Below are 17,238 nucleotides of genomic sequence, written 5' to 3'. Positions count from 1 at the left end.
CGTAACGCCCCTTCACCATAACAAGTCAACGATGTTTCATTTACATTCGCCCCGCCTACAACTAGCACACGGGCGCCGCGAATGATACAGCTCCGAAAAAAATGTCGTTAAAACGAACGGCTTCCATCAACACCAGCTCCAGCATCAAGATTTATTGAACACCCTTTTTGTCTTGTAGTTAAATTTATAAAACACAGAGAAATGGAAATTGGCTTTAACGTCGAGTAGTGCACGTGTAAACACTCCGTAACTACATGCTTGTAGCTCAAAATTCGGATGCATATTTATGAGAAGTAGATGCGGATGCAGAAAATCCCTGAAAAAAACCCAATACAATACAGCTACTCATTGACGTGAGGAAATCATCTCGTTATATCATATAACTTGTTGTTACAGAAAATATGTGAAATTAAATTTAAAGGATCAATAAAGAATACGTGGCCAGTTGTTAATTTGTCAAATTTGAAAACGTAACAAATTACTTCTTACGTGTTCCACAGCGAGCATCTAGAGAAAGATCGACCCGAGAAAATATTTGACCAGTATCATTTATCACTAAATCTTGTCCTGAAGGGAGATTCATATATTCTCTTGTCCCTCAAACTTTATCAATAAAATTTAAGACAATTATGTAAAGGTTTAATGAAGGCGCCAGATTTGGCGCCTAATGTAGAACCTAATCGGTTGGGAGAAAGCGCCAGGCGCCAGAGACTAGGAAGCTGGACTGGGGGAGATTTTCACTGGTCCATGTAGAGATCGATACAGACCGCCTCTGTGTTCTGTCACTTGTGACGCTGTATCGGACAAACCAGACACAATACATTCCTTGTTTTTATAAAGGAACATCACAATAACTCAACACAATTTTTAATCTTGATCTTGTAAACGTAGATAATAAACACGGACTTATAAGAATCAGATTATATAAAATTGTGTTTTCTCGTTTGAAAATGGTAATCTACTGTAAATATATAATCAGAACGATTCGAAAATTTACAACATTGGGAAATATTGACATTTAATAATAATCAATGCATATTTGATATTTAGATGGATCGTCATAGAGAAATGATACCTCAGCATATTAGTTGTAATTTTAATTATCCCATTATTTTGTTTTACAGTTTTCGAATATTCAAGGCCGCGGTTCCCTATTTTTACGTGTTTTCCTTAATTAAAACTTATTAATTCTCCTTGGCCCACTTTGGAGAGCGTGAAGTTTGACAGACATACGGAAAGTTGAGGATAAATCTTGACTAATCGTCACATCCCTACATGTATCACCTGGATGGGAGCTATAGGGGCAATTTTGTCCGGGAAAAATAGCCAATTAATATTTTTTGTCTATTCTCCCGTATTTCTCTTCGATAATCTGTTTGCAGTGCCACTTACTGAACTTATTTTTAATAGTCAGAGATATTGCTATTACTATTTTTAATAGACAGAAATATCGCTATTACTATTTTAAATTGTTGTCCTAGATTTAATTCAATTTTGCTTTGTAAAAAAACCACACACACAATTAGCAATAAAATCATCTTAGACCTTTGAATAAACATTATCATGGTTCGTTTGAGAAGCCTAGCTTGGGTTTTCTCCTCAAAACTTCAAGGCTCATTAAACATGGTTACGGAGGTATGATCACCCTCTTGACTCGCTTGGGCTATCTCCTCCAACTTTTACGGATGACTGAGCACGCCGTGCCTCGCTTGGGTCATCTCCTCAAAGTAACGGTAATCGGCCCAACACTTAGCTTGGGCTCTCTCCTCACAATTTTACAGGTGACTGAACAAGGCCCTGAATCTCCCTCACGATAACCCAGGTGTTGACATAGTACTGAGATTTCCTCCACCTTTGTCTTTCTTTGATGTTCCGACTTCTCAGGTAATCCAACCTATTTAGAGGAATCCGATTGGCTGAGGAAATGTAGGTTACAGTTTCCTTGTTTGAAGTATGTGTGATTGAATGAAATACACAAAAACAAATAGTTTATGCTTGACAAAAAAAAATCTATAACGTGGGAATATTTTTACACCACCATAGAGCGACTGGCGTCTATGTTAATTGGCATGTGCCTAATGTACATACATGCTTATATAAGAAATAAATAGATACAAATTGATAGTTATACGTTAATGTATCATAATAGAAAAAAATAATATAGCTTCAATTTTATCATTATTACGTACATAGATACAAAGACGGGTATACTCTGAATAGTTTGGTCATAATCATTTATGATCAGAATGTTGCAAACTTTATACATATGCCAAAATAAAGTAGGAGTATACAAGCTTTCTTTAATTAAGGAAACAACAATTGTTTTGAGGTAAACCGCGCGTGACAACATAACTTGGTAGTAATGATAAAGGGGACCATTCGCGTTCCCTAACCTGGCTACAGGGGGAACGTTCAAGGAAGTAATACTTGTATGTGTTCTAATACCATTTGGTTAATTGTTCCAAATCTGGCATCCTAAACTATAAAATTATACCCATAAAATTTGGTACAGCGTTTTGGAATCTGTAATAATTATGCTGTTTTGGTTTGATCTGGTGTGGATATCCGACTGTAAACATCGCAAATAAATATTTTGTAGCAAGATGATTTATAAATTACATATATTTTTAACAGCAGTCAGGGATAAATGTATTTTTATGTAGTTTTATCTATTTCTCAGATATAGGGGGTGCTAAAAAATCGTATCTTATCGATTTTACATAAAAGCTGAAGCCCGAATACACAGGAAGACTAGCTTGGGTTTTCTCCTCAAAACTTCAAGGCTCATTAAACATGGTTACGGAGGTATGATCACCCTCTTGACTCGCTTGGGCTATCTCCTCCAACTTTTACGGATGACTGAGCACGCCGTGCCTCGCTTGGGTCATCTCCTCAAAGTAACGGTAATCGGCCCAACACTTAGCTTGGGCTCTCTCCTCACAATTTTACAGGTGACTGAACAAGGCCCTGAATCTCCCTCACGATAACCCAGGTGTTGACATAGTACTGAGATTTCCTCCACCATTGTCTTTCTTTGATGTTCCGACTTCTCAGGTAATTCAACCTATTTGGAGGAATCCGATTGGCTGATTAAAATAGGTCAATGTCACCTACAATTGTAGCCAGTTTGAACAGATCAAATACACTATTATTCAATTTTTACATGCAAATTTCTAACTTCTGAACATAATTGGAAAATTGAAAAATATTATTTACAATTATGATAAATATACAATGTCGAAAACATTACAGACTGATACAAAACGAGGACTATCGAGTATTATACCACCATATTTAATCTCATCACAGTCTAGTTGGTAGTGATCACATTCACTAATTGAATGATAAACATTTTGAATTAAAGAAGTTTATTGCAGTTTCAATATACATTAATATACAAAGAAATAAACAGTATATTTCATACTGTCTTGTATATATCCATCATACGGGTTGACGGTGGTGAAGATGCATAATTATCAGCATTTTTTTCATTTGTCTGCGATTTGTAAATCCAGGAAGAGCTTTATTAAATTCTCAAGTGGACATTGGTATATATACAGTTTTTCCTGCCAATATACCTCTGTGGGTAGATCCTAATCTTTCACCAACAAATATTGTTATTATCCTGGCTGTGCAAATCAACAAAAAGGTTCGAAACTGATGAGTGGACGAACTAGGCAACCAAACCTTCCCCTTCCTATCCTTTCTCCCTTCTCTCGCCTTCTCTATCTTTTCTGCCTTCCCTCGCCTTATCCTTTCTCCCTTACATCGCCTTCTTATTCTTTCTCCTTTTCCTGACTTCTTAACTTTTCTTCCTTCCCTTGCCTTCTTATCTTTTTTTGCCCCCCCCCCCCCCCCTACTATCCTTTCTCCCTTCCCTCGCCTTCTTATCTTTTCTCCCTTCCCTCGCCTTCTTATCTTTTTTTGCCCCCCTCCCCCTCCTATACTTTCTCCCTTCCCTCGCCTTCTTATCTTTTCTTCCTTCCCTCGCCTTCTTATCTTTTCTCCCTTCTCTCGCCTTCTTATCTTTTTTTGCCCCCCCCCCCCCCCCCCCCTTCCTATACTTTCTCCCTTCCCTCGCCTTCTTATCTTTTCTTCCTTCCCTCGCCTTCTTATCTTTTCTCCCTTACATCGCTTTCTTTCCTTTTCTATGTTACTAAGAATAATTGTTATAAATACATGTACGCACTAGTTCATGTTAAAAATTGTGTCACCACGTGCTATCATTTGTTATTGTGCACTATAACATTGCTGAGGGTTTTCGAATTTGCAAAAAAAAAAAAACTTGTATCCAATCCCTTTGATGTATTGACAATCAATACCATAAGTTTAAATTACCAAACATATCTAACAACCGGCGGGGTGTTATTACGATTGATATTAATTCAAATGTTTGTATCGGAATTATTAATCTGCGACCTACAGATAACTAATTCAAGAGGTTCCCGAGTTCTCTTAAGACTTCTGCCTACAATAAGATAATTTTATATATTCTTGTAAGGTTTGTAATATTTGGCAAAAAACTCATTATCGTCTATAACCATGACTTATACAGTAATGTCGTGCGAGGTGAACCTCCTCAATACAGACTCATCTCAGTTACACGTGTTTAAAAGCCAACTGATTAATTATCTCTCGGGATTAATCTTGTTAATAGTAAGCTATAAAGATTCAACTGTCTACAAGGCATAACTCATTTACAATTCAGAGCATGCAAACATGCATGTGAGTCAGGTCGGTATTGTATGTATATACATGTGTACTATTGAGAAAGTTGGGCAAAATATTGCTATTGTGCTCATTTGTTTACCGGGTCATGGCGATGTTGTCGTAGGAACAGTCATGATGGAGTATGTAGTAGCTCGTGGCTACATCACTGAATAATATACGGGAAGCTCATCCCGTGCTATATAGTGAAATTAAGCGAAACGACTTGCCAATGGATATCTACATCCATGGTGGAGACACAACAGGGACGGTTCGTGATATCAGTTCCCAAGAGAAACAATGGAAGTTGTTAAGGAATGAAAACAATGATTATAAAACAATTTCACTTCTATCTTTTCAACACTATAGACATTCTAGCGAAGATATATATTATACATGCAATAAGAATGGGGAAAGGCACAAGACAAACAGACAGACAGACAGACAGACAGACTCTTTATTTCCTCTTTCAAGAGATTTGACAATACAAATTCAAAACAACAAAAGAATATTTACAATATTAGAATGAATGGAATGTTACATTATCATTATGTCAGGTTATGAAAGTTTAGATTTCATATCGTCAACATCTCAACACCATCCGCAACTACCAGCATTAAACGTTCCCACTCATCTTCTTCTAATTGAACGTGTGTACGACTACCTAGTAAAAAGTCTGTTTGATAATTATCTTCCAGAAATGAAAATTTTACATAATCTTGGACATTTATAGTATTTACCACTTTATCAAGAAAAATATCACGCATGAGGTAGAGCACTGGACATTCAACAATTAAATGCGATACAATATTTGTTGAACATTTTTCACACAACTTACACCTAACTCCTTTCTCTTCTTAAGTGATTGATAACAAAATCAGGTCAACTATTTTCCAAGTATATTTTGGGAACTTTTTACATATACTTAGGAGTGGGTTATGGCCCATTGACTCGTGAATACCATTATATCTTCTTAGTTTAACTTTTGTTGCGAGATCATGTTTCCATTTACCATAATACCAATCTGACACAACATTTTTAATAAATGTCTTCCATGAAGTCTTTGGATAAAACACATAGTCTGTTATCTGTTCCTTAAAAAACATATCGATTACATACGATATGGAGGTATCTAACGAGTTAGTAGAATTGTGTAATTATATAATGTACCATTGACAGAACCACCGACCGGAAGTGTTTCGACGTCCTATTTTACCTATTGTTTAGTTATCAATAGTTTTCAAAGAATGTGATGTTTAAAAGTCATGGTATTCTAGATAGAGAAATTTTACCTATAACAGACGACATATGCATCAAGATGTTTAACTTTTCAGGACTTAATATCTTTCTAATATGTAACGGATGTCAGTCTTACACAGTTAACATCTGCGCCTCAACAGACAGTTCATATCGTATAATGGCCCGAAATTACAGAACAGCATTTAAATTTAAAAGAATGCCAAGTTAATAAACAAAAGAAGAAAGATAGATGTTTTTTTTTTTTATCAGCTTCTTAACAATAGAATAACAAAATATAAAAAAATAAACGAGTGAAACAACCTTTACCTATTCATCAGTATTGATGGTAATATTTTCCTCCGCCATCTTATGCTTGTCTATGTCATGATAATTATGAAAATGTTTGTACTGTTCCCTATATGCTTGTTTTGCATTTGGATGAAATAAAAACTAAAAAACTAAATTCATCGTAAAAAATCGGACATTTACCTGAAGTTTTTAAAATATACTTTAGAATTGGCAAACATTTGCAATTAAAGAAGCATTTTTACATTGTATTTTTTATTAAAATTGAATCGACACATTATCAATGTTTAAATATATTATGTAGATAAAACAATATTTTTAACATTTCGGTACAACTAACGACACCGTAAATCAAGTAGGATTATATTGTAGAGAGATTTCACTGTCATCTGCACTGAAAATACCGTTCATAAGCAAAATATCCAATTAATATTATATTCTACAGCATTAAGTTTCGTTTCAAACTTTTTTTTACTCATTAAAAGGTCAGACTGTTGAGAATACATGGAATCGTATTTTCTTCATTTTATTTTTACATCAGAATGTGGATTTGTCTCTGGTTCAGCATATACAAACAACATGATATACTAGTAAACATCACAATAACGATGACCAGCAGTTTGTAACGTCCCCATCCCTAACACGCTTGGTGGTGTCCGTGAGAAAACCGTTAAAGAAAATTTCCGAAGTTTATCAACTGACCACAGGTCAGTTACACACGTTTAACACGGATATTTAATTGGTCAGCTAAATGGAATCATTTTAACACAACTAATAAAACGCGTTTTAAATCTAGGCTATGAATGAACAGAGCAGTTTTCGGTAAGTTAGAGAGTACAGTAGACAATATGGCGACCATTGGGTCTCCACAAAAGGAACAATCTTAAAAGGTATTATGGGCCTGTAAAAGTCAACGTAAATCTGTCGATTTGAGTTTATGGTCAGATTCACAGTATAACATATAAGGTCGGTACAACAGACGGAACGCACCCACAAAATTAATGAAATCTTTAATGTCAGTATTGTGTGCTATACATTTGCACCCTAATGCCGAGGTAATGAAACCACGATAGTATCGAACGGGCGTATGTCGTGGGGTAATCAAAGACGGAACAGCCCTCAGTACCTAGACTGGCCCCCTGTCTCTAGAATAACAAAATTATAAATAAAATTGAGCTTTATGATATTGGTCCCTAGGATAAGTTTCAAACTAGGGGTAGATAAACTAGTATTATAATCTAGCTTGGCAATTCTTAACAAAACAACTTAGGGTCTGGTGGCCAGTCTACTCAGTACCCTACTCACAGTGACCAAGTGTGTATCACAGTGTAATGAAAGTGGAAATAACCCTCAGTATCCCAGAATGTAGTGATGGTAGTTTGTTACAATGTAGTAATGGTAGTTTGTTACAATGTAGTGGTGGTAGTTTGTTACAATGTAGTGATGGTAGTTTGTTAAAATGTAGTGATGGTAGTTTGTTACAATGTAGTGATGGTAGTTTGTTACAATGTAGTGATGGTAGTTTGTTACACTGTAGTAATGGTGGTTTGTTACAATGTAGTGATGGTAGTTTGTTACAATGTAGTAATGGTAGTTTGTTACAATGTAGTAATGGTAGTTTGTTACAATGTAGTGATGGTAGTTTGTTACAATGTAGTGATGGTAGTTTGTTACAATGTAGTAATGGTAGTTTGTTACAATGTAGTAATGGTGGTTTGTTACAATGTAGTAATGGTAGTTTGTTACAATGTAGTAATGGTGGCTTGTTACAATGTAGTGGTGGTAGTTTGTTACAATGTAGTGATGGTAGTTTGTTACAATGTAGTAATGGTAGTTTGTTACAATGTAGTAATGGTGGTTTGTTACAATGTAGCATGATAGTTTGTTAACTTACAATGTAGTAATGATGGTTTGTTACAATGTAGTAATGATGGTTTGTTACAATGTAGTAATGGTAGTTTGTTACAATGTAGTAATGGTATTTTGTTACAACGTAGCAATTTGTTACAATGTAGTGATGGTAGTTTGTTACAATGTAGTAATGGTAGTTTGTTACAATGTAGTAATGGTAGTTTGTTACAATGTAGTAATGGTAGTTTGTTACAATGTAGTGATGGTAGTTTGTTACAATGTAGTGATGGTAGTTTGTTACAATGTAGTGATGGTAGTGTGTACAATGTAGTAATGGTATTTTGTTACAATGTAGCAATTTGTTACAATGTAGTGATGGTAGTTTGTTACAATGTAATAATGGTAGTTTGTTACAATGTAGTAATGGTAGTTTGTTACAATGTAGTAATGGTAGTTTGTTACAATGTAGTAATGGTAGTTTGTTACAATGTAGTAATTGTAGTTTGTTACAATGTAGTGGTGGTAGTTTGTTACAATGTAGTAATGGTAGTTTGTTACAATGTAGTGATGGTAGTTTGTTACAATGTAGTAATGGTAGTTTGTTACAATGTAGTAATGGTAGTTTGTTACAATGTAGTAATGGTAGTTTGTTACAATGTAGTAATTGTAGTTTGTTACAATGTAGTGATAGTAGTTTGTTACAATGTAGTAATGGTAGTTTGTTACAATGTAGTGATGGTAGTTTGTTACAATGTAGTGGTGGTAGTTTGTTACAATGTAGTGGTGGTAGTTTGTTACAATGTAGTGATGGTAGTTTGTTACAATGTAGTGATGGTAGTTTGTTACAATGTAGTAATGGTGGTTTGTTACAATGCAGTAATGGTGGTTTGTTACAATGTAGTGATGGTAGTTTGTTACAATGTAGTGATGGTAGTTTGTTACAATGTAGTAATGGTAGTTTGTTACAATGTAGTGATGGTAGTTTGTTACAATGTAGTAATGGTAGTTTGTTACAATGTAGTAATTGTAGTTTGTTACAATGTAGTAATGGTAGTTTGTTACAATGTAGTGATGGTAGTTTGTTACAATGTAGTAATGGTAGTTTGTTACAATGTAGTGATGGTAGTTTGTTACAATGTAGTGGTGGTAGTTTGTTACAATGTAGTGATGGTAGTTTGTTACAATGTAGTGATGGTAGTTTGTTACAATGTAGTGATGGTAGTTTGTTACAATGTAGTGATGGTAGTGTGTACAATGTAGTAATGGTATTTTGTTACAATGTAGCAATTTGTTACAATGTAGTGATGGTAGTTTGTTACAATGTAATAATGGTAGTTTGTTACAATGTAGTGATGGTAGTTTGTTACAATGTAGTAATGGTAGTTTGTTACAATGTAGTAATGGTAGTTTGTTACAATGTAGTGATGGTAGTTTGTTACAATGTAGTGGTGGTAGTTTGTTACAATGTAGTGATGGTAGTTTGTTACAATGTAGTGGTGGTAGTTTGTTACAATGTAGTAATGGTAGTTTGTTACAATGTAGTGATGGTAGTTTGTTACAATGTAGTGGTGGTAGTTTGTTACAATGTAGTAATGGTAGTTTGTTACAATGTAGTAATGGTAGTTTGTTACAATGTAGTAATGGTAGTTTGTTACAATGTAGTAATGGTAGTTTATTATAATGTAGTGATGGTATTTTTTTACAATGAATACACGGTGTGTTTTTGTAACATTTATTGTTTTGTGATCCGACACATAGCTGAAATGGTATTTGAAAAGATCAAACTTTGGTATTTGAGAACAACGTAGCGATGAAAGTATTGATTTGAAGTAAAGGAAGATATATGTAACCTAACGGACCTAACTATATTTCATTGCTGAAAAAACAATGTTAGTAATATTTCGTCAATGTGAAACATATTTTCTCTAGTTCGAATCGCCGACGATCCGGTGATGATTTGGGTTAAAATAAGGACTCTTTCTACCTTGACAGAAAACCGCCCAATGAAATACTACCTCTGGTATGATTAGGGAGTCAGTCTTGACCCTCCATACAGAGAAAGTGTTCCAGTTTGATTTACAATACCTCAAAGACATATTACAAAACAATTTTTAAAACAGACAATTAGATTTTAAAGGAGTAAACTGTGCTACCTGGTCATTTAGATATACATGTAGTTGCCAGTGTCGTTATTCATAGGTTCAAGCAAAACAGAAGGAAGAAGAGGAAGGAAAACAATCGGTAATGGCGGAATGTTCGTGTACATAAGATACACGCAATGGTTCATACTACTAGCGTAAAATCAGCGAAAATACATTTGTTTTCGTTAGATTGGGGATAACATTGATATTTTGATACAAACAGTGTTTAATTTCCGTGTTTTTCGTCACATATATAGCCTAAACAAACAAGTCCAACCTTCAGGGGTCATCGGGGAGTCTCTAGTTAAACAAACAAATCGTTGTACATGTAATTAATTACAGTCTAGTTTTACTTAATCAACTTAACGTTATGCGGAGTGATGGTCAACGGTAATTGTATGGAAGTGGTCGAGCTGGCACCTTGTGGTCAGTCTGGCCGAATTGCTATCAACACATTGACCAGTCCAGTCAGATTATACTCATGGTCACTTGAACTAATTTAATTACGATGGAATTAAAACCTAACCTGATATATGTACTTACATAAATCGTAGTACCCGAGCTCAGTAATTAACGTTGATATGATTAATTAATGTTTGGACGGAGGACTGTCGCCACGGGTACGACTGGCTAGACACGTGTCGCCGTCCGGATTGCCGATATGCACAGGATTAAACATAATACCGAAGTAGACGTCTAACGATGAAAATACGTAATTTCCTGTCGGAAACTTTGATGTTGTAATATCTATATCCGGACTGTCACACATCACTTAACAAAAACAACTCGTAGCTTAAACAGTATTTTACAATCTTATCAAAAATGCAACAAGTTACAAATGAAATGCGTTATCAATGAGATTCGGTATTCTGTTGATGGAGAGACCAAATATTTATTGATAAATTCAGTATGTTGAATATGCACACCTTGTGTTGAATATGCACACCTTATGTTGAATATACACACCTTATGTTGAATATGCACACCTTGTGTTGAATATACACACCTTATGTTGAATATGCACACCTTATGTTGAATATACACACCTTGTGTTGAATATACACGCCTTATGTTGAATATGCACACCTTATGTTGAATATGCACACCTTATGTTGAATATACACGCCTTATGTTGAATATGCACACCTTATGTTGAATATGCACACCTTGTGTTGAATATGCACACCTTGTGTTGAATATGCACACCTGTATTTAGAATGAAAGAGGTTTTGCCCGCATCAGTACATGTAGTCTAATATGAATATTAATAGAGGAAAACTGAAATATCCGAGTATACAGACCTATATCGTAATAACCTCTGATATAGAAAGCGAAACCTGGTCGGCATGGTTAAAGGCGAGATCGCTATCCACTGAGCCACCCGAACGTTTATCCACTGACCTGATATATGTTACAGACAAAGTTACTATTCTATTGGAAAATAATCGGGAAATGTATGGAAATTGTCAAGTGTTATTGGAACTTCTTGTAAATCTATAAATGATTGCTGGAAGTTCGTGAAAACCTATAAATTGTTACTGGAGGTTCGTGTAAACCTATAAATTGTTACTGGAAGTTCGTGTAAACCTATAAATGATTGCTGGAAGTTCGTGTAAACCTATAGATTGTTACTGGAAGTTCGTGTAAACCTAAAAAATGTTACTGGAAAATCGTGTAAACCTAAAAAATGTTACTGGAAAATCGTGTAAACCTATAAATTGTTACTGAAAGTTCGTGTAAACCTATAAATTGTTATTGGAAGTTCGTGTAAACCTATAAATGATTGCCGGAAGTTCGTGTAAACCTATAAATGATTGCCGGAAGTTCGTGTAAACCTATAAATGATTGCCGGAAGTTCGTGTAAACCTATAAATGATTGCCGGAAGTTCGTGTAAACCTATAAATGATTGCTGGAAGTTCGTGTAAACCTTTAAATGATTGTTTCAAACTAGGGGCAGATAATCTGGTATTAGAATTTAGCTTGGCAATTCTTTAAAAAAAAAATCTGAGGGTCTGGTGGCCAGACTAGAAGTTCATGTAAACCTATAATTATGATTTGAAGTTTAATGTTTGACTTGGAGTGTTATTGGAAGTTCGTTTGAACCTTTTAGAGCACGTTATCTTTGTTAGGGAGGAACGTCTACGGAAATCAACGATATTCTCGATAAGCCGACTCCTCTACATCGGCGTACAAGTATGTAAACACAACTTCTGGAATTTCGAGAGGAGGAGGAGTTAATGTGTGGGCCATTTATATCACGCAACGCAAAAACAATGAGCTTGAAAAATCATTCCTTGAATTAACGATAACTTATATATGGTTTGTTTTGAATACGTTGATTCATCAATGTAGACTCAGACTAAATTGTAGCTGTGAACTATTGATTTGAATTGTTAAAAACAAATACTTGTGTTCTAAACTCGATGTAATAATTAACTTTGCGAACTTTGTACTCTAAACAAGAACTAAGAATGATTTTTTCTCCTCTGAACATCTTCATTTAGATGTCTGACGAGGAATATCATGATGTGTGTTTACATTAGCGTCCTCTAGCAATTATCTTGGTCTGTGATCCGTGGTACGTGGTCCGTGGTGGTCTGTTATCCGTGGTACGTGGTCCGTGGTGGTCTGTGATCCGTGGTGGTCCGTGGTGGTCCGTGGTGGTCTGTGATCCGTGGTGATCCGTGGTGGTCCGTGGTCTGTGGTGATCCGTGGTGGTCCGTGGTGGTCCGTGGTCTGTGGTGGTCCATGGTCCGTGGTGGTCCGTGGTGGTCTGTGATCCGTGGTGGTCTGTGGTGGTCCGTGGTGGTCCGTGGTCCGTAGTCCGTGGTCCGTGGTGGTCCGTGGTGGTCCGTGGGGGTCTGTGATCCGTGGTGGTCCGTGGTGGTCTGTGATCCGTGGTGGTCCGTGGTGGTCCCTGGTCCGCGGTGGTCTGTGATCCGTGGTGGTCCGTGGTGGTCCGTGGTGGTCTGTGATCCGTTGTGGTCCGTGGTGGTCCGTGGTGGTCCGTGGTGGTCTGTGATCCGTGGTGGTCCGTGGTGGTCCGTGGTCTGTGGTAGTCCATGGGGGTCTGTCATCCGTGGTGGTCTGTGATCCGTGGTCCGTGGTGGTCTGTGATCCGTTGTGGTCCGTGGTGGTCTGTGATCCGTTGTGGTCCGTGGTGGTCTGTGATCCGTGGTGGTCCGTGGTGGTCTGTGATCCGTTGTGGTCCGTGGTGGTCTGTGATCCGTGGTGGTCCGTGGTGGTCTGTGATCCGTTGTGGTCCGTGGTGGTCTGTGATCCGTTGTGGTCCGTGGTGGTCCGTGGTGGTCCGTGGTGGTCTGTGATCCGTTGTGGTCCGTGGTGGTCTGTGATCCGTGGTGGTCCGTGGTGGTCTGTGATCCGTGGTGGTCCGTGGTGGTCTGTGATCCGTGGTGGTCCGTGGTGGTCTGTGATCCGTGGTGGTCCGTGGTGGTCTGTGATCCGTGGTGGTCCGTGGTGGTCTGTGATCCGTGGTGGTCCGTGGTGGTCTGTGATCCGTGGTGGTCCGTGGTGGTCTGTGATCCGTGGTGGTCTGTGATCCGTGGTGGTCTGTGATCCGTGGTGGTCCGTGGTGGTCCGTGGTGGTCCGTCCACACGTCTGTCTAGATAATCCTTATTATCTCTACCTCTTCAAAGTACTGGAATGATTTTACCTAGACACAATAAGTAGGTTTTCCTTGGTCCCCAGTTATGCCAATTCAATTTCTGTCCAACAAGGAAAGGCGGTCATCTTGATTTTGAAAATTGAAGTTTGTTATCGCTTCTTGAGAACTTCACATGTAGTTCCATTTGGGACTTTTTGTGTCCATTTCCATTTTGGGTCTGATCGGGGGGAAATGGCTCAAAGGCGACCATCTTGGATTTTGATAGCTGAAGTACGTTGTTGCTATTACTTGAGAAGCACTCGCAGGATTTTTAAACTTCATGTATGTTCCGCTTGCTACTTAGATGTGACTGTTCAATTTTCAGTCTGATAGAAATGGGGAAAAAAATCAATAACAAAGTGGTAACAGGCGACCATTTTGGATTTCGACATTTGAAAATTGCCAACGCTATTTACTGATAATTCAAAAGTACTGGGGGTGGGGTTGTTTCCCAAGCTGGATTTTTTCAGGTTGCCCAAAGTCGCAACGATTGGAAAACAAATATTTGATAGGCATCGGTCTTGGATTTTATTAGTTATGGTCATTGTTAGATCGTTTTTAGATTCCGTATGTAAACGTTGTTTTTCTTATCAAATGATGAAGAAGAAAGAAGGTAAATGAAAGTAAATGAACAAATAAAGATTATTCAATTGTGTGCGCCAACGTCCCTTTGGGATCATTGTTTTTATATGCATATTGTCGATGAGTTTAAAATTTTGGATTATGTTACCACACCTTATCATCTAATTAGAACTTTTATAGATTCTCCTCAATGTCGCTTTCTTGCTCATTTATTTCACAGGAAATACATCGTTACCACCAGAAGTTAGATATGATATGTATGCTTTGTAACGATCATTTTTGTACTAATTCTTACTTTCTACTGACGCCAGTTTTCAAATTAACAGAAATGATAGCAAATGTGCAAGCTACGTTAAAATGGTAGCCGTTAACATTTTTCGTTTATTTAGTGACCGGAAGTTACAACCACCTGTATTTGTGTTTCGTTTGTTGTGATACTTTATGCCAACTCCGTGTCTTGCGGAATAAACAAGTTGAAAATTATTTATTTTAATGATTTCCTTTTTAATGGAGAAAGGAATTCCTTTACTGAATTATCTTTTCCGCAAAATGGAAAATATTATTCTATCATTTATTGTCACTCACATACCCGAAACAGCCTCTGTAGCCAAGACACGTTAATGACGTCGAAGTGTCACATGAAACACGCGCACGCACGTGATCAAACCTAAAAGCACGTGTCGACGAAACCAGACCCAACACGGAGACATGACAAGCACGTACGGTGTCAAAACACATCGTGTTGCAGCACATATTGATATGTCACAAATAACAGTCTGAACACAACATTTTATATCGTAAGCATGTCTCTCAGTATGGCATTGCACGTGCAACAAAAATCACCTGTTGATACACCGGCCAGATATCAAACGCGCGAGAAAAAGAAAAACATACTTGTATATTACCGGAATGTTTTTGGTTTGTTGAGTCCTCGTGCGGTACACATCAACCCATAATAGTACAGGAAGTTAGGTAAGCCCATCTCCATCCAATCACGCGCACTCTTGTTTTATGTGTAAATTACTGATAATTCAATTAAGACAATTGTCAGGTGTTAGCTCGGTGAGGCGGCAACATGCTTTTCTATGCACCGATCTTTAGTAAGATGTATATAAGATACAGGACGCCTTGTGACTCCCGTTCTAATGACACACACTGTTAGAGTACACACTAAGACTGTAATACTGGATACAGACAGAGGAAGTCAGTGACCCCTCTGCATCAAAGTCATTCGACACGGAAGTCTTCCAAAAACAGACTTAGATTTCCCGGCGAAACAGGCGATTTCCGATCTTTTGCGGCCAGAAAGAGGTAAATGGGACAGGGGTAGATTTTGTGGTTGAACATAAGACAAGAATAGATTTTGTGGTCTGACAGGAGTAGATTTTGTGGATAGATAGGGGCAGACTTTGCGGATAGATAGGGGCAGACTTTGCGGATAGATAGGGGCAGACTTTGCGGATAGATAGGGGTAGACTTTGCGGATAGATAGGGGTAGACTTTGTGGATAGATAGTATATTTTGCGGATAGATAGGGGTAGACTTTGCGGATAGATAGGAGTAGACTTTGCGGATAGATAGGGGTAGACTTTGCGGATAGATAGGGGCAGACTTTGCGGATAGATAGTAGATTTTGCGGATAGATAGTGGACTTTGCGGATAGATAGGGGTAGACTTTGCGGATAGATAGGGGTAGACTTTGCGGATAGATAGGGGCAGATTTTGCGGATAGATAGGGGTAGATTTTGCGGTTTGGCGGGTAGATTTTGCGGATAGATAGGGGTAAATTTTACTGACAGATGTAAATTTGACGATGGACCGTCGTATAAGTGACGATGAGTTTGATTACCAGTGTCAGCGCGCTCTCTATATAATCCTATATTGTTAGATAAAACATTTCGTTATATTAGCGCTCGTGTGTTAGATGTCACGAAAACTGTGACCCATGACGTAACTTGGCGACAATTTTAACTCCCGCGGTAGTACACGAGATCAGGTCCTATTGAAACCTCTTCAATGGATATCTACTTTATCAATAGGAATCAGGTCTCTTTACTACACCATTTTTACGATATCATATCAGCAACAAACAAAAAGACGGAGACACACACCCGTTAGAACGGAAACAGGAACAGATGGTGTAAAGAATGGAACCAAGACAGCTTCACTGTTTACGGAATATTTTTCTCCGTTACAGATCGTTTAGTCGCTGAGTGCGCTTTTCTGATCTTATCGCAATTATAAATTAATTTCGGGCAATTACAGCCTTCTTTGCATTAAAACGACACGATCCTCTTCCATTTCCCTAATAGACAACTGATTTATCATTACTCGCTAAACATTTTCCGTTTCCTTTAATTTGTGGGCGTGACTGAACGTTCATTTTTCTTTCTCATCTCAGTGAAAATCACATTTGATGCAAAAATAAGTTTTATGGATAACATCAATTATAGGAAATTTGACGACAGTTTTTTTTCCTTTTTGTATGGATTTTTTTTTTGTAATTATTCTAAAATAATCAGTCTTCAATGATACATTTATTGTAATTAAAGCAAAGATGAAAAATGAAAAATAAAAATCGGACTTGGTTGGCGACAGAGAGATGAGTCGTTAGAGTTTAGTTGACTATATTTACAGCCGGTTATCGCTATTTATCTAGACCGAGCAGGTGTCTTAGGTACTGTAACGGCCGACATGGAAATTAACGAGCTGGAATCGTTTTCTTTTGTATAACCATCAAGGTGTA

At 37.4% G+C, this 17,238-nt stretch overlaps 1 protein-coding gene across 1 annotated transcript; it reads right to left on the bottom strand.

Moving 5' to 3' along the window:
• Positions 1-12,801: 12,801 nt before the first annotated feature.
• Positions 12,802-15,474, bottom strand: LOC117332274 (putative uncharacterized protein ENSP00000383309). The gene is made up of 2 exons (XM_033891159.1): positions 15,398-15,474; positions 12,802-13,894 (listed from the first exon to the last, which is right to left on the bottom strand). The coding sequence occupies exons 1-2, from the start codon at positions 15,472-15,474 to the stop codon at positions 12,802-12,804; spliced, it is 1,170 nt and encodes a 389-aa protein (XP_033747050.1).
• Between the last annotated feature and the right edge of the window lie 1,764 nt (positions 15,475-17,238).

The sequence above is a fragment of the Pecten maximus genome, chromosome 8 (genome assembly GCF_902652985.1).
Source record: "Pecten maximus chromosome 8, xPecMax1.1, whole genome shotgun sequence".
NCBI lineage: Eukaryota > Metazoa > Mollusca > Bivalvia > Pectinida > Pectinidae > Pecten > Pecten maximus.
This window is presented reverse-complemented; position numbering and strand designations above follow the sequence as displayed.